Source organism: Polypterus senegalus, chromosome 16 (assembly GCF_016835505.1).
Source record: "Polypterus senegalus isolate Bchr_013 chromosome 16, ASM1683550v1, whole genome shotgun sequence".
NCBI lineage: Eukaryota > Metazoa > Chordata > Cladistia > Polypteriformes > Polypteridae > Polypterus > Polypterus senegalus.
In genome coordinates, this window is record NC_053169.1 from 5117368 (window position 1) to 5136169 (window position 18802).

General features: G+C 44.6%; 1 protein-coding gene across 2 annotated transcripts in view; it reads right to left on the reverse strand.

Moving 5' to 3' along the window:
* Positions 1-18802, reverse strand: part of LOC120516824 (adipocyte plasma membrane associated protein) — a 71173-nt gene that overhangs the window by 24218 nt on the left and 28153 nt on the right. For both annotated transcript variants that reach the window (XM_039738776.1, XM_039738777.1), the window contains exons 6-8: positions 17630-17804; positions 3526-3660; positions 197-389 (exon numbers count right to left, since the gene is read on the reverse strand). In XM_039738776.1, the coding sequence (XP_039594710.1) occupies positions 197-389; positions 3526-3660; positions 17630-17804 (503 nt within the window). The remainder of the gene's footprint in view (positions 1-196; positions 390-3525; positions 3661-17629; positions 17805-18802) is intronic.

The following is an 18802-nucleotide window of genomic DNA, read 5'->3' on the forward strand; positions in this document are numbered from 1 at the left end:
CTAGAGAAAGGTATAGAAAGACACTCATAAAGGAGCAAACCCTACAGTCAGTAAACACGACATGATACAAAGAGTCTCCTGCAGCCTTGAGGGAGTGTTGCTAACCACAGGGCCTCCATGACACTCATCTGGTGACAAAGCAATATAAGATTTAAAATAAAAAATAAACGACTGGACTAAACAGAATTCTCCTTACCTTAAAAATAACCTTTTTAATCCAGGGTTTATCTGATAAGAAATCAGGCATGGAAAATCCAGGATTGGGACGCACAGCTGACATTGCAACCCAGTATCCTCCTGAACTGCTACGCCGAATGTTGTCTGGAAAACCAGGAAGATTTTCCACAAATAAGTCAGCGCCACCTTTATTCAGTCCAGACACATAATATCTGCAATAAAACAAAAGAATTGCAATCACTTTAAACAAAGCACTTGCACAAATTTAAGACACGTATGAAACACAACAGACTCCAGATTCGCACAAGAAAAAGGTGGAAAAATATTTCTGCTCCTTCTGGAATTCTCAGAATTCTGTTCATTCTCTCTCATCCCAGAATTGTTTTTATAGTAATGTGGCCCTCTGCCAAGAAGAAGGAAGCCACCCTATTGGACCCTGAGCATGCAAATTATTGTGACATTGTCAGTGCTGTTCTTTTATTTAACATCAGTCAGCCATTTTCTAAACCACTTTGTCCTGAACTGGGTCGCAGGGGGCACTGGAGCCTATCTTGGCTACCATCGGGCACAAGGCAGGAACAAACCCTGTACAGGGTGCCAGTCCATAGCAGGGCAAACACACAGGCAAACACACCCTAACCACACACTACGGCCAATTTAGTATCACCAATCCATCTAACTTGCGTGTCTTTGGACTGTGGGAGGAAACTCATGCAGACACAGGGAGAACAAGCAAACTCTGTGCAGGGAGGACTCAGGACGCAAACCCTGGTCTCCTTACTGCAAGGCGGCAGCAGCACTACCACAGTGCCACCCTTTATTTAACATGTTTCATTAAAGAAGAACTAACATGGGGTGCGCTGGGGACAATAGAATCATACGTTGGTCATTGTGTTGTCAATGAATCAATCAGTCAGCTTCACTGGACAACAAAGATTACACTTCCTAAGCACTTTTGGACATACCTTATGGATTTCTGGCCTGCCAATGACAAAAGCCACTACTAAACGCTCCTATCATGTACTGTTTTATTGCAGTTGCCTATTTTTGTGGTTTCACCAGGACACTGATTTGGGGATCGGTGCTGGAGGCACTGGGGGTGCACGTGAAGTAAACTCTTGTAAATATTGTAAATAAAGGGTGTGTTGGGTGAACCTAAGATGTCCGTCTGTCTGTGTCCGGGCCAGTGTTCACACCTGGTACCTCATTTCACCTGTGGTTTGTGATGCAATGTAAAGTACACCAGAGACCTGGAGGCAGGTCAAAGCCACCAGGATTTTTGTTCTGTTTTACTAGGTGCCATTCTGGAGGGGCCTTTCATCCTGCCACCTTAGATTAAGATTGAAATTGGTTGCCATTTCGATTAAATTTCTGGAGATTGGTGGGTGTTTTGGGAAAACTCTTGACTGCTGGTTTTTGGAATTCTAGTTATCTGTGTGTAGTGGTAGATACTCGTAATCTATTATTGTGTTAAATACTCGTCCCAATGCATTTTGTCTTCTGAGACAGGGAGTAGTGGTGTAACACAATGTAGGCTGCTGGATTTTACCCTGTCAGTGATCACCCTCACTGTTCTATTTAATTGAGTATCAACCTTCCGGACATGTGAACTGTTAATCCATGCTGAAGTGCTGTACTCAGGTGTGGAGGTTACCAGGCCTAGGCCTGCTGGGTGTAACACACTAACAAGAGCGCCCCATGAGGTAGCAGTAAGCTTATGTGTCACATTCCCTTCAGTGCTGTCCATGTGGAGTGCGGTCTGCAGGTTAGTGACCAGCAGGTTAGGTCAGGCTGGTAGACTTTTATTATCCCAAAGGAATAATCAACAACTCCAACTCTACTACAGACATGTTAAACTGGGACAGCTATACCCAGACAAGACATGGCGTTATCTAATCACAAGGTCTTGCTTTCAGGATTTGATGAGTGGTTGATTAATGATGTGGGGGCACACTTAGAAGCATCTATTGATACCCCCTATTTGTAATAAAAATCCTGAGTGAAGTAAGCAGTGTGGAGCATTTTGTTTATTCATTGATTTTTCTCTTCAGGTAACCAGCCTCTTAGGCACGGCCATCAGCAGTGTGCCTGTCGACCTCGTCGAGTGGTTTATTTACCTCGGCAATGACATTCACATCTCTGGGGACTATAAAGTCAGTAGACGGACTGGGAGAGCATGGGGGGGTCATGAGGTCACTGGAAAGGGGTGTGGGTCGCTCCTGAAATCTCAGCAAAAAGACAAAGGTCCAAATCTTTAGAGTCCTGGTGCTTCCTGTTTGTGAGACATGGATGCCATCCAGTGACCTGAGATAAAGACTGGACTCCTTTGGTACTGTGTCTCTTCGGGGAATCCTTGGATACCACTGCTTTGACTCACAGAAACTCAAATGAGGCACATGACCTGCATTGTGAGGGAACATCATTTACGGCACTATGGCCATGTGGCGCGATTCCCCAAGGGTGACCTGGCTTGCAGGACCCTCATTGTTGAGGAACCGGGTGGCTTGACCAAGTCATGGGGATGTCCACGTAACACATGGCTGTGGAAGATAGATGGTCATTTCCGGAGGGTAGGGCTGGACCACATGTCTGTCTGGGGAGGTTGCCAACCAGGATCCCGAGCTGTTTCGTCATGTGGTGAGTGTAGCAATGCGTTGTACCAGTGCATGCTTCCCAACCTGACCTGTAACCTGCTAGAACCAAATGTTTTTCTTTTAAAGAGTATTTATTTGGACAAATATTTCTTATTAGTTATTATTTTCTAACAGTTTAAGTGTGATGTGGGAAAGACACACGGAGTGGGAGACAAGGGGGCTGCAAGATTAACACTTTAAGAATTGTTTAAAGGCCAAGTCTTTACATAAGAAGTAAGGCATTTGCAAACCAAACCAGCATGTTTGTATTACAAGACATACATTTATTTTTTACTTTGTGACAATTATGAATAATTTTAAAGATGGCTGTGAGCTGAGGTGTTAATGATTAAGTGCTATGTAGTGTACAACAACTCGGTTCTACTAAATTACTGAGTTCTTGCTAAAAGCTTAGTGTACTTTACATTGATTTGTGATAAAGACGCTGATGGTGATAAGCATTGTGGAGCATTTCATTTATTCATTTCTTTTTCTCTTCAAGGTCGTTGCATATGAATAATCTGTCATTTCTCTTGTCCAGCACAATGCCAATGAGAGGGAAGGAGATTCATGAAATGAGAGCCATGGTAATGTGACCTTAGTAATTAATTGCATGCAACTGTTAATCCTTTCATTACCAAAGGTCTTTAAAGCCCCGCTGGATTTAAAACGTGCAGCAATTATTAAACAAAGCCAAAAAGAGCCAATCACTTACCTCTGTATTCTTGCCATGGTTGATTCTGCCACAAGAACAAAGTCTTCACTTGGCGAAAGTTGAACTCCATTGGGAAACCTGAGTCCTTCAAGCAGAACAGTCACTTCCTTGGTCAGAGTATCGTACTCCAAGAGCCTAAATAATAAAACAAGAAATAATGCAATATTATCACAGGTTGAAGAAAACAGCAGACTTTCACAACAATCAAGAGTGACTGTTCAATTCCTAACTAATAACGGCACAGTATTGGGCAGGTTCTGTGGAAGAAATCCCCCAAGGAAGACAGGACAAGTTCAATCAATTAGATCTTTTATTTAGTCACAGATGAGTTCATGGATTCTACGTTGCAAGGCAGAAGAGCAAAGTTCCATTTTTCGATTGGCTTTTTATAATTTCTTCTTCCTCCCCCTTCCCCTTATTTATAAAAAAAAAACATTATCGTTTACTTAAGCATTTTATTTTATTACGCTAATCAGTTCTTTTTTTTTTTTTTTTTTGCTTGTCAGATAGACCCTATAGAAGGAAAAGTTATCTTTCTTGTGTCAAATAGACGAGGCGTTCCTAAAGAAACTGGAAATTGTCCGAGGTCAGCTTACTGTCTTATGACAGACGCCTGTACGAATAACCTGCTGTTAGAGCAAAACAGCTTTGTCTGCTATTAACCCCAAGTAGCTTGCAAGCAGTTAATTTTTAATTCATCTTTCCTTGCAGTAGCATCTTGTTCGTTTCAGTCTGCACATCCACTTTTCATCCCACTGGACCAATAGAATCAATGCTTAATGCAAACATTTAAAAAATGCATACATACGCTCAGCACTAGTTCAGTAATTTTTTCCCCCCCATATGAAAATTTTGGTTAAGCAGGTGCAGTGAGACCCCATTTCTTTGAAATTATACAGTCTACTTTTCATGAATTCATCATTCCGGGCTCTAATCCCATGCCTGGTTGTTGTCCGTGTGTGGTCTGTATGTTCCTCCTATTTCTCGGTGGTGGCCCATTTTGATTATCTCCCCCCCCCCACACCAAGATATGCCTGTGCTGATTCCTGCCATGTACCCAATACTACTAGGATATGCTCTGAACCACCATGACACTGGATTAAGTAGGTCTGAGAATGTTCTACAACTTACAAAGGAAGCTAACAAAATTAAATGAGTGGGTAACAAGGCAGTCATGGGGAGCCTTGACAAAAGGCCACTGCAACTGGCCACAATAATATCAAACTGGTTTGATTTTGTTATTAAGTTGTAGGGGTGAATGATACCACCATCATAGGCATGACTGCCATCAATGAAGAGACAACTTCAGAGAAGAAGTTTTTTATTGAATCAGTGGTGTCAGCACAACAATCTGACCCTTCTGTCACCAAAACCAAGTAGCAGGTCAAAGAATTTAGGAAGCAGAAAGAAGACCGTGCCACCATCTACATCGGAGGGGATGCTGTTGAAAAGGTGAGCAGCTTTAAATTTCATTGAGGAACTGAACACAAGACATTTCAGGTCATTTCAGAAAGGCTCACAACTTCCTCAGACGTCCAATGGAAGCTCACATTTCTCCATCTGTTCTCACAAACTTCTACAGTTGCACCATGGAGTCCATTCTGGCTGACAGTGTCATTCCTCATATGGCACCTGTTTGGCTCAAGATCATAAAGTACTGCTGAGGGTGGAGAAGGTGGCATAGAATATCACCAGCAGCCATATGCTTTCTGTTCAGGGTGTACACAACACCTGCTGCCTTAGACAGGCAAACAAGATAAGTCAAGGTCTTGGCCATCCTGCACTTCAACTTTTCTCACTCCTTTCTACTCGCAGGCCACAATGTTGCTGAGCAGTCAAAGAAAAGAACAGAAATTGTGTGTGTGTGTGTCTAAACAAATACTTGCAAATGTATATTGTAAGAGACGGCCTGCAGCTCAACCAAGCTGGGACACCCCGAGATGAAAGGACAGGGCAAGGCACCTTTTGTAGGACACTGCCTCCCCCAAGACGCTAAATGGCAGCTCCCCTGGATTATAGCAGTGCCCTGGATTCCCACAGGGCATCCTGAGACTTGCAGTTCGCTATCTCAGCTCTGTTGGGTGTCGTGGGTGACGCCAGGGGGTGCTGTGGAAGGACCGGGGAAGTTGTGCGTTGAGTTCTCCTTCTGACCCTGAAGTGCTAGCAAGTCATGTGAACGCAAGGACAGGAATATTTCTGGGTGGAGGAATACATAAAGGACTGCGGAAGACCCAGCCAGGGAGCCCGAGTCGGGTGGAGGTGGACTAAGCTTGCTGGGAGGTGTGGAGGAGAGAATTTGGAATTATTATAGAGAATTGAGCTTATTTAATTGCTTATTTACTGTGGCTGTGATGCTTGAGGGTATTGTTTGAAGAAGAATAGAATAAAAATACTTCTCATTGCTTTTACCCTGTGTCCTGTGCATCTGTCTGTAACGTTTAAAGGAGTAGCAGTGCCACCTTTTTCTATATATATATATAGTGAGGGGCCCCGACCAGGACAGCTGCATGATGGAAGGACCAGGGGAGGAAGTGTTGCCAGACCATTACCTCCCCTGGAGTGCTAGCTGGTAGCCCCGCTGGGTTGCAGCGGTGCCACAGACTCCAGCAGGGTTCCATAGGAGTTGGAGTTTGATACAGCCCTGTTGGGATCTGTGGGTGCCTTTCTCAGCAGCTACTCCACCACACCTGGAAGTCCTGCCGGAAATGCGCCAACAAGCACCTGCAGCACTTCCGGGTGCATTATAAAAGGGCCAGCTGGCAATACTCGGCGAGCCAGAGTCGGGAGGAGAGGGATGAAGCTTGCCAGGAACAGTGGAGGAGAAGAAAAGAAAGAGAAGAACAGTATTGTGTTGTGCTGTGCTTAGTGAACTGTGTTGTACAGGAGGGAAATGGGTGAATAAGTTGTGTGCTTGCTCTTGTGCCTCCTCCATCTGTGTGTGTCAGGTCAGGGCGGCTATATGCGCCCTTAGGCTTCACAATATATTATTGTAAGTGGCACATGGGATGACAGGCATCCCTGCCAGGAACCAGGAAGATCCCTTACCTGCACAGGAGGTCCCAAGGGAATGTAAAGGCATCCCAGCCAAGAGAAGGAAGGAGGCTGCACTTGGAATAGGTAGCCCTAATGGATGGACAGACATCCCAACCAGAATTGATGGTTCCTCATCCGGGTGGGAAGCCCCAAATAAATGGGCTTAATACCATTCCCTGGCCATAAGAAAAGAAGAGGACAGTGAAGGACTGTCTCAGAGAGATGTTTAATTCCCCCCCAGGCATTAAATGGCAGCAGCGCTCCATACAGGCGCCCATTCGGGAACCAGCAGCGAATGCCGGGAGTTGTAGTCTGGCAGCACAGTACTGTTGGAGTCCATAAGTGCCGCAAGGGGGTGCTGCAGAAAGATGCGCTCCCAAAATTCATGGGACTTCCGTATGACCCAGAAGTGCTTCCATCGGGCAGTGGCCCTGGAACGGGAATTACTCCAGGGTCCTCAATAAAAGGGACAGCATTCCCTTATCCAGATGAGTCAGAGCTGGGGGAAAGGAAGGCAACATTCAACTGGAGGAGGGCAGTTCGGTGGTGAAAGGAAAGGAGAGGAGAGAAACTGTGAGGAGTAGTATTGAGGAGAGAGGTTACTTGTGTTTTCTGCTGGTGCTTGCTACTTTTTGGAGGTATTTTGTGTAATAAACACGCCCTTTATTTAAACCCGGGATTCTGTGTGTGTTCGTGTTGAGGTTTGGGGCTCGCTGATAGCCCAGTTGCATCACAAAATATATATATATTGTGGTCCCCGGCCGGGAGGGCTTGTGCCTCCTCCAGACCGCGAGGGGGCGTCCACCCTGGTTATGTGGGGGGCCTCGGGTAAAGGGCTTGGAAGCCCAGCCCTGTAGGGACCAGTGGCCACCGCCAGGCGGCGCCCCGGTGCCTGAGGAACCCTGGAGTGGCAGAAGTGCTGGGGGGAAGACGACAGGGGACACCCAGATTGCTTCCGGGTGCGCAGCCGGCACTTCCGCCACAATGGGGTGTTGCCAGGACTGATTGCCGGGAAGCAGCTGGAGCCCATCCGGGTTCCCATTTAAGGGGCCATCTCCCTCCAGTCAGCAGTGGATGTCGGGTGGAAGTAGACAGAGCTGGAGAGAGGACAGGAGGCGGTCAAGAGAGAAAGGCACAAAGGACTGTGTGGCCTGGACAATTGGGGGATCGGTGCAAGAGGCACTGGGGTTTGTGCACGTGAATTTAATTTGTGTAAATATTGTAAATAAACAGTGTGTGGTGAATTTAAGATGTCCGTCTGTGTGTGTCCGGGTCCAAGTTCACAATATATATATATATATATATATATATATATATATACAGTGGTGTGAAAAACTATTTGCCCCTTCCTGATTTCTTATTCTTTTGCATGTTTGTCACACAAAATGTTTCTGATCATCAAACACATTTAACCATTAGTCAAATATAACACAAGTAAACACAAAATGCAGTTTTTAAATGATGGTTTTTATTATTTAGGGAGAAAAAATCCAAACCTACATGGCCCTGTGTGAAAAAGTAATTGCCCCCTTGTTAAAAAATAACCTAACTGTGGTGTATCACACCTGAGTTCAATTTCCTGATTACTGCCACACCTGTTTCAATCAAGAAATCACTTCAATAGGAGCTGCCTGACACAGAGAAGTAGACCAAAAGCACCTCAAAAGCTAGACATCATGCCAAGATCCAAAGAAATTCAGGAACAAATGAGAACAGAAGTCATTGAGATCTATCAGTCTGGTAAAGGTTATAAAGCCATTTCTAAAGCTTTGGGACTCCAGCGAACCACAGTGAGAGCCATTATCCACAAATGGCAAAAACATGGAACAGTGGTGAACCTTCCAGGAGTGGCGGCCGACCAAAATTACCCCAAGAGCGCAGAGGCGACTCATCCGAGAGGTCACAAAAGACCCCAGGACAACGTCTAAAGAACTGCAGGCCTCACTTGCCTCAATTAAGGTCAGTGTTCACGACTCCACCATAAGAAAGAGACTTGGCAAAACGGCCTGCATGGCAGATTTCCAAGACGCAAACCACTGTTAAGCAAAAGAACATTAGGGCTCGTCTCAATTTTGCTAAGAAACATCTCAATGATTTCCAAGACTTTTGGGAAAATACCTTGTGGACTGATGAGACAAAAGTTGATCTTTTTGGAAGGCAAATGTCCCGTTACATCAGGCGTAAAAGGAACACAGCATTTCAGAAAAAGAACATCATACCAACAGTAAAATATGGTGGTGGTAGTGTGATGGTCTGGGGTTGTTTTGCTGCTTCAGGACCTGGAAGGCTTGCTGTGATAAATGGAACCATGAATTCTACTGTCTACCAAAAATCCTGAAGGAGAATGTCCGGCCATCTGTTCGTCAACTCAAGCTGAAGCGATCTTGGGTGCTGCAACAGGACAATGACCCAAAACACACCAGCAAATCCACCTCTGAATGGCTGAAGAAAAACAAAATGAAGACTTTGGAGTGGCCTAGTCAAAGTCCTGACCTGAATCCAATTGAGATGCTATGGCATGACCTTAAAAAGCGCTTCATGCTAGAAAACCCTCAAATAAAGTTGAATTACAACAATTCTGCAAAGATGAGTGGGCCAGAATTCCTCCAGAGCGCTGTAAAAGACTCATTGCAAGTTATCATAAGCGCTTGATTGCAGTTATTGCTGCTACGGTGGCCCAACCAGTTATTAGGTTCAGGGGCAATTACTTTTCACACAGGGCCATGTAGGTTTGGATTGTTTTTTCTCCCTAAATAATAAAAACCATCATTTAAAAACTGCATTTTGTGTTTACTTGTGTTATATTTGACTAATGGTTAAATGTGTTTGATGATCAGAAACATTTTGTGTGACAAACATGCAAAAGAATAAGAAATCAGGAAGGGGGCAAATAGTTTTCACACCACTGTATATATATATAAAATGTGTGCATGTGTCTTTGGCTAGCATTGTACTTGTGTCAACTGTTGTAACATGACATGCAAGTAAGCATAGCACTGTGCACAATAAACTTGACTTAGAGGTCACAAAATAAAATGGTGACACTCCCTCCACCCCCATAACGAATTGGCAGTTTACTAAATAAAGCAATGGAGTGACCACACTTGGGTGCGGGTGAACTGCTGCAATACTGAATGATTGCTAATTACTCAGGACCACATCTCCATCCGTGCGAGATTAAGGGCTGCACCCCACGGAGGACCAGTACACGGAAATCACTGAGCAACTTTCTGTTTGATTGTGAAACACAAACATTAGCAAAGTGAATACCTTTAACCAAAAGAATATTGACTTCAAATCTTTTTCTCCTTTTGCTTCTTCTTGAGACGGTTAGAAACAAATGCTTGTGTAATGCAGGAAGTGCACTTTGTTGTAACCACTGGCTAAAAGGAAGCTGTAGCCAACTACTGCTGCTTACCCAAGATGTTAAAAATACAAAATTCCAAATGTTTTAATTGAAGAATAAATTATGAGTCCTTGGTTTGTAGTTCTTTCTGTCATGCTTCACATTACTGATTGATTCAGATGAAATACTGACTTCGGCTCGAATAAGTACTCCTCTTAGATGACTGGCACCCCACTTATTTCAAAAGGTGTAAATAAGTTATTGTGCTAGATATAGAAACACTAATTTGTATACTTGCAAGATAACATTTTCAAACCTTCTTAATCCCAGTTGATGTGAAGGGTGTTTGCAGCCTATATCAGCAACATCAGGCACAAGGCAGGAGCAAACCCTGAATGGGGCTTCACTCCATTAACTACACTTGAGACAGCATAGGACAGGCAGTTAAACAAACATGTGTGTGTTTGGGACGAGTACCTGGAGAAACCCACAGAGACATGCAAAGAAGGTCCAAGCTCCACACAGACAGTGATCAGGTACAGGATTCAAACCTATTCAGATCCATGAGGCAGCAGTGCTAACTACTGCAACACTATACTAAATGCCATACTAAAATACAACCTGTTACCCAAACTTAGCGGCACAGAAAAGTGTAAAATTTGCATTTGAAAAACTAAAACATCTTCCTATCTACAGGGTGGTTCAGATCTAATTATGCAAATCCAGATTGTCTGGATGACTTTGATTTATGCAGGGACGATTCCAGTTTGGCGCGAAAATGATTCTTCATGTCGTCAGTTTGCACACTTCTCAATGGTTTGGGACTTTTCAGGTGATTTTCTATGTGATAAGTTATAGCGTAATGAAAATTGCATAATTAGATCTGGACCACCCTATAGGTGCCCCTATTTGTCCATCTCTTATTGTGTCTGTTATATTAGTAAGAGGAAAAGAATTTGGTGCTGGAGTGTCAACACGTAAAGCCATATTTCAGACATGCCAGCTTTTCTAATAATCAAATTCCTTCGATCTAAGTGATTACCCCCTTCCTATAACTTTGGGGTACAGTCTATGGACGCCAGTATATGTAAAGGGATGAGGTTAGGCAAAAATTCAGATCTCAGAAGGGGAAAAGGCAGCTGAAGTGTCAGTGGAAATGTATGAAGTGAGCCATTGGACAAATCCCTAGGCTTGATGAAAACAGCGTCTCTTGAGGCAGGCCCACCGCATCGAGTCCCTTTTCATGTCTGTCTTTTGTTGGCACTCTTAAGCTTCTTGTGCATTTTCTGGTGTATGAATTCAAATGACGCACTATTAAGGAGGAAAAGAAAACTATTTCTGTTACTCTGAACGTTTTGTTTGTCATGGGGACACCTAGCAAAATACGCACATTCAGAACACTGGAACACTTTTGATGAGAACTGACCATTTAGCACAACTAAGCTCGTTAGTCCAAAATAAAAGGAGACGACGCCTAAATTCTTAGCTGTTTCGATGCAACAAAAGTTCAAGCTCTTCAGAGTGTAGAGCTGACAATGTCATGTTGCCATCTGGGGCTCTCTTTTCCCTCACTTATTGGACAAGTACATTTCATTCAGGTTTGGATTTGCTTTGTCTCATTTACTCAGTAAATGAACACAATTGAAACAAGTATTATGCTTTCAAATATCTCCTAATGGTGGCAAACAGACGGAAAACGGTCCGTGAAGGGCGAAGACTGCATTTTTAACAAAATCCTAATCACTTTATTTTGGAAGACTGGCAAAGTAAATTAAACTGCTGTCCTTTTACAAAAACAGATCAAAGGGAAATGACAAGCATGATGTTCCTGCACAAGAAAGTTTGGAATAAGAACTCTCTCACTCTGAATGTAAAAACGACCAAAAGAAGTGACATTTGATTTTAACAGACAGAAATCTAGATGTTCACCCATTGTTGTGCAGAGGGAGGAAGTAGAAATAGTGACTGAATATAAATACTTAGGAACTAACCTTGATAACAATCTTAACTCGAATACAAATACAAAAAAATATATGTTCCTTAAATGCAATCAGCGTTCATTTATCCTATGTAAACTCAAACTATAGAAAGTAGACAAGGACCTCATGTTGTCCTTTTTGATTCAGTCGGTTATCACTTTCAGCTTCATTGCCTGGTTTAGTGGTCTGACAAACCAAAATGTAAAATGCCCCAGCAGATTACTAAGCATGCAGCTAAAGTTCCTGGGCTGATGCAGATGATCTGGCAAGTGATGTGTGTGTCTGTCAGAGGACAACGCCAAAGAAACTGGAAATCATCTTAACTGACGACAGAAATCCATTACATGTAGAACTTCCATAAATCAGGAAAGACAGTCGCTTTGAAAAGCCACACAAATCGCTCCAGAAATTCCTTTCTTCCTGGTGCCATACGACTTTTTAATAAGGAATATCGGAGAAAATGATTAAAGTTGGATATGCATCCTGTAGACATTTTTATGTAAATCTGCCTTACCTTAACCTGCCTTGTCTCCCTCTATTTATTTGTTAACTACCTGAAATACCCGGCGTTGCCCAGGAGGAAAATAAAGTTTTTTTTGTTTTTTTTTAATTGTTTGAGAAAATAATAATAAAAAAAAAACTAAACTTTAAAAATGAAAATAAATTAACAATGAAGACTCACTAATGTGCTTGTTTTGTTTACTGAAGTGCCTTGCTATATACAATGTTGTAAGTTTTTCCATCTTTAGCCAATATCTCAAGGTTCTTAGGACTTCATACCCTTGAACACGCCACATTAAGTGGTCCATGTGTGGAACAAGTCGATTCCAGCAAATATCAATGATTGTGCAAACGTTCCAAGCGTCAAGTGGATGATAGCAGACATACAAGACCGAATCTCCAATTAGTCTCTTCCAATGAAATTCTTTTACAATCAATTAAATGTTAAATATTTTACCTATATAAATAAATATTATAAGTTAAATATCATGGATATATTTGTTTTATACTTTACCTTCAATTTTGATAAGTTAATGAAATTAGTTTTTTTTTTTATTATGAATGTATTAAAAAAAAATGTGTATTTCTTTTTTATGAAAAAATTGTAACACCAACACGTTAGCTATTATGCTGCGAAACAAATGACATTTAGTTCATTAATGAATAAACAAAAATCGCAAAGAGAGACGCTGAATCCACAAAATAAATATAGGATGTTTAGGGTAGATACAAATTAAATTTCTTACTTATCTTATATATAATATAATAAACAGCCCATTTTAATCAAAATATAATCACGGAATGCATTCAAAGTAGTGTAAAAACTATGGGAAAAGTGAAGCCTTTTTTAAGGTTTTTTGACAGATTAATTTTTGTTTTATGGTGTAGTAAGTTTTTACGTGCAGAATTTGTGACAACGTAAAAAAATGTCAATTAAATTAATATTATTTATTAATTCTATTTACACTACAACATTGTTACAATAAGAATAATGCAAGATGAAGATATAGTTAACAAAAACAACTATTAAACGATAAACAAATAGCACTATGGATTTTTCATGATAAAACTGTCGATTGCTTTTATGGAGCACAGCAGAAACATTCCGAGCGTCAACTGGATGATAACAGACATACAAGACCACAAGAAGATTGTTACAGTCTGCTTTATATATATATATATATATATATATATATATATACTCCTCCTTGAGCCGTCACCTTATCGTGGTGGAGGGGATTGCGTGTCCCAATGATCCTAGGAGCTATATTGTCCAGGGCTTTATGCCTGGTAGAACCACCAAGGCAAACTGGTCCTAGGTGAGGGATGAGACAAAGAGCGGTTCAACAAACCTCCAATGAAGAATAAAACTTGGACGGTTTTCCCTTGCCGGACGCTGGTCACGGGCCCCCCTGGAGCCAGGCCTGGAGGTGGGGCTCGATGGCGGCGCCTGGTGGCGGGCCTGCACCCATGGGGCTCGGCGGGCACAGCCGAAGAGGTAGCGTGGGTCCTCCTCCCCATGGGCTCACCACCTATGGGAGGGGCCAAGGAGGTTGGGTGCAGTGTGAGTTGGGTGGTGGCCGAAGGCGGGGACCTTGGCGGTCTGATCCTCGGCTACAGAAACTGGCTCTTGGGGCGTGGGAATGTCACCTCTCTGAAGGGAAGGAGCCTGAGCTAGTGCGCGAGGTGAGAGGTTCGGCTAGATATAGTGGACTCACCTCGGCGCACAGCTTGGACTCTGGAACCAATCTCCTTGAGAGGGCTGGACTCTCTACCACTCTGGAGTTGCCCCGGTGAGAGGGCCGAGCAGGTGTGGGCATACTTATTGCCCCGACTTGGAGCCTGTGCATTGGGGTTTACCCGGTGGGCGAGAGGGTGGCCTCCCTCCGCCGGGTGGGGAAGGGTCCTGACTGTTGTTTGTGCGTATGCGCGAACAGCAGTTTGGAGTATCCACCCTTTTTGGAGTCTCTGGAGGGTTGCTAGAGGGCATACCTTCTGGGGATTCCCTCGTTTTGCTGGGAGACTTCAATGCTCCGTGGGCAATGACAGTGAGACCTGGAAGGCGTGATTGGGAGGAATGGCCCCGATCTGAACCCGGCGGTGTTTTGTTATTGGACTTCTGTGCTCGTCACGGATTGTCCATACGAACACCATGTTCAAGCATAAGGGTGTTCATATGTGCACTTGGCACCAGGACACCCTAGGCCTCAGGTGATGATCGACTTTGTGGTGTGTCGTGGACTTGCGGCCATATGTCTTGGACACTTTCGGGTGAAGAGAGAGGCGGAGCTGTCAACTGATCACCACCTGGTGGTGAGTTGGCGATGGTGGGGAAGATGCGGTCAGACCTGGTAGGCCCAAGCGTGTTGTGAGGGTCTGCTGGGAGCGGCTGGCAGAGTCCCCTGTCAGAAGTAGCTTCAACTCCCACCTCCGGCAGAACTTCAACCCGTCCCGAGGGAGGTGGGGACATGAGTCGAATGGGCCATGTTCCGTGCCTCTATTGTTGAGGCGGCTGACGGAGCTGTGGCGCAAGGTGGTGGTGCCTGTCGTGGCGGCAATCCCGAACCCGTTGGTGGACACCGCGGTGAGGGATGCCGTCAAGCTGAAGAAGAGTCCTATAGGACTTTTTGTCCTGTGGGTCTCTGGAGGCAGCTGATAGGTACCGGCAGGCCAAGCGGAGCGGGCCGGTTGTTGCTGAGGCAAAACTTCGGGCATGGGAGGAGTTTGGAGGCCATGGAGAGCGACTTTGGACGGCCGAGGAGATTCTGGTCCACCGTCCGGCGTCTCAGGAGGGAAGCAGTGCAGTGTCAACACCGTATATGGTGGGGATGGTGCGCTGCTGACCTCGACTTCGGGACGTTGTGGGTGGTGGGAGGAGTACTTCGAAGACCTCCTCAATCCCACTAACATGCCTTCCAATGAGGAAGCAGAGCCTGGGGACTCTGAGGTGGGCTCTCCCATCTCTGGGACTGAAGTCACCGAGGTGGTCAAAAAACTCCTTGGTGGCAGGGCCCTGGGGGTGGATGAGATCGCCCGGAGTTCCTTAAGGCTCTGGATGTTGTAGGACTGTCTTGGTTGACACGTCTCTGCAACATCGCATGGACATCGGGACAGTGCCTCTGGATTGGCAGACCGGGGTGGTGGTCCCCTCTTTAAAAGGGGACGGAGGGTGTGTTCCAACTATAGAGGGATCACACTCCTCAGCCTCCCTGGAAAAGTCTATTCGGGGTTCTGGAGAGGAGGGTCCGTCGGATAGTGAACCTCGGATTCAGGAGGAACAGTGTGGTTTTAGTCCTGGTGCTGAACAGTGGACCAGCTCTTCACCCTTAGCAGAGTCCTGGAGGGTGCATGGGAGTTTGCCCGACCGGTCTACATGTGTTTTGTGGACTTGGAAAGGCATTGACCGTGTCCCTCGGGAATCCTGTGGGGGTGCTCGGGAGTATGGGGTACGGACCCCTGATAAGAGCTGTTGGTCTCTGTACAACGGTGTCAGAGCTTGGTCCGCATTGCGGCAGTAAGTCGAGCCCGTTTCCAGTGAGAGTTGGACTCCGCCAGGGCTGCCCTTTGTCGCGATTCTGTTCATAACTTTTATGGACAGAATTTCTAGGCGCAGCCAGGGTGTTGAAGGGGTCGGTTTGGTGGACTCAGGATTGGGTCACTGCTTTTGCAGATGATGTTGTCCTGTTTGCTTCATCAGGCCGTGATCTTCAGCTCTCTCTGGATCGGTTAGCAGCTGAGTGTGAAGCGGCTGGGATGAGAATCAGCACCTCCAAATCCGAGCATGGTCCTCAGCGGAAAAGGGTGGAGTGCCCTCTCAGGGTTGGGGAGATCCTGCCCCAAGTGGAGGAGTTCAAGTATCTCGGGGTCTTGTTCACGAGTGAGGGAAGAATGGGCGTGAGATCGACAGGCGGATCGGTGCGGCATCCGCAGTGATGCGGGCTCTGCATCGGTCTGTCGTGGTGAAAAGGAGCTGAGCCGTAAGGCAAAGCTCTCAATTTACCAGTCGATCTACGCTCCTACCCTCACCTATGGTCATGAGCTATGGGTAGTGACGAAAGAGCGAGATCGAATACAAGCGGCTGAAATGAGTTTCCTCCAGGGGTGTCTGGGCTTTCCCTTAAAGATAGGGTGAGAAGCTCAGTCATCCGGGAGGGCTCAGAGTAGAGCTGCTGCTCCTCCGCATCGAGAGGAGTCAGATGAGGTGGCTCGGGCATCTGATCAGGATGCCTCCTGGGCGCCTCCCTGGTGAGGTGTTCGGGCACGTCCAACGGGAGGAGGCCCGGGGAAGACCCAGGACACGCTGGAGGGACTATGTCTCCGGCTGGCCTGGGAGCATTGGGATTCTCCGGAAGAGCTGGAAGAAGTGGCGGGGAGAGGGAAGTCTGGGCCTCTCTGCTTAAGCTGCTGCCCAGCGACCCGACCTCGGATAAGCGGAAGAGGATGGATGGATGGATATATATATATTATTATTATTATATTATATATCTATACTAATAAAAGGCAAAGCCCTCACTGACTGATCACTACTTCTCCAATGTATATATATACTGTATATATATATGCCAGCAACATTCATGACAATGACAAAACAATTACATTGTCAATCATGTTACGTTATTTTTAAAATGTTTCCTCTTCTTTTTAATATCTTCTTTAACACACTACTTCTCCGCTGCGAAGCACGGGTATTCTGCTAGTATATTATATATATATATATATATACACATACACACACATCTGTTTGAGTCACAAACACAGAATGACTCTCAAAAATAGTTGGGATGCCAACACAGCCAATTTAATTTCAAAAGCAACAGGGGCACGCACTGGTGGCGCTCAAACATAAACAATGCTGCCAGTCACCCTCCAGTTCGCCCTCTGGTGGTCATTCCAAGTGTCAACTGAATGATAATATGCATACAAGATCGCAAGATCAAGCAGGGGGTGGGTTAGGGCTGATTTCCATTGAGAAATGTGACCATTGACCATTGAGAAATGTGTACCAAGTTTCATCAAAATTGCTCCAGCCGTTCGGAAGTGATGATGGAACATACATACACACACACATTGACTGTTATATATTAAGATTTCTTTCTTTCTGTTATTGGATGCAACTGAGAAGGCAGATTTCACGTTTTCTAGTGTAAACGTGACAAAATAAAGAAACCGTGAAAGTTAGTGAACTGTCAGCAGATGCCGGTACTTGGTGTGTTTTGTGCAAAACTCCAGAAGACTTCCACCTTACCGTCCATCGTCAGTGCCTTCCATGACAAGATAAGCGTAATCCCTCCTTTGCCATTTACTGCTGGAATCTGTAAAATAGATCTTCCTCCCATCCTGTGTAATATCAAGGTCATTCACAAAGGACAGCGGTCTGCCTTTCACTGGATTCTGTGTAGACACCAGCACGTCTACTTCTCCTGTTTAGAAATTAAACAAGCAAAATCGTAGCACATGTGAATAATTTGGCTGGAAATGGGAAACAGAGCAGGACAAACTGCTCAAGAGGGTGACATGACAAAAAGGAAAAGAACAGCAGCAACATTTGCTGAGCATGATGCACATTGCTTAGGCCACTCGCAGGAAGGAAAACAACAATAGCTTTATTGGCCAAGTGTGAAGCGCAGGATACAAAATACACATGAGGTAAAGACAAACAACTGCCTGCTCAAACCAATTTGTTCTCGTGTCCTCACATCAAAGTGATTGTTATGATGACAAACACACATTGTGATGACACCAAAAAGGACTCCAGTGGTTACATCTGCTGAGTGTCAAGCCAAACACAGGAGGTGCTTCAGTGATGAAGAGCGAGAAGCGATAAAGACAAAAAGACACTGAGGCACATGGCAGAGCCAGAGGTAAGCCCTAATATTGAGCCACTGACGAGCCGGCTATGGCTCATCAACACGGCAGACACAAACAACAATACAGAAATGTATACAGGCGAACAAGGAGATCATCACATACTCGCAACTTCCACCAATTTGCAAATGTTGCTTTTACATCAGTGTTTGGTTGAAGAGCACCGCAGTGGAAAGTCTGATCAGTGCTGGGCTCACTGTGGGGCAGGATTTTTTTTTCATAGCGATAACAAAGGAATGTTTTGCCAAAATGGAATTGTTCAGCTTGCTCTGTATGAACTACCAGAACTAATAGAAGACATGACACCTCTGACAAGGACTGAAACAAAGAAGTCTATTTAGGAGACATAAGGGGTATCAACAGCTCCTTATCTATTGCATCAGTGGCAGCCTCTATTGATAATCTCACAGGGCTCGGTGCATTCAGCTTCACTCCCCTTTTATTTTAGGACTAGAGGTCCATGTATTTCACTAGTCCATAATTACAGTTGTACAGAAAGTTTCTCTGTTTTAGGACAGATAAGTCTGAAAGTTTTTTAATGGGAGGTTTTGAA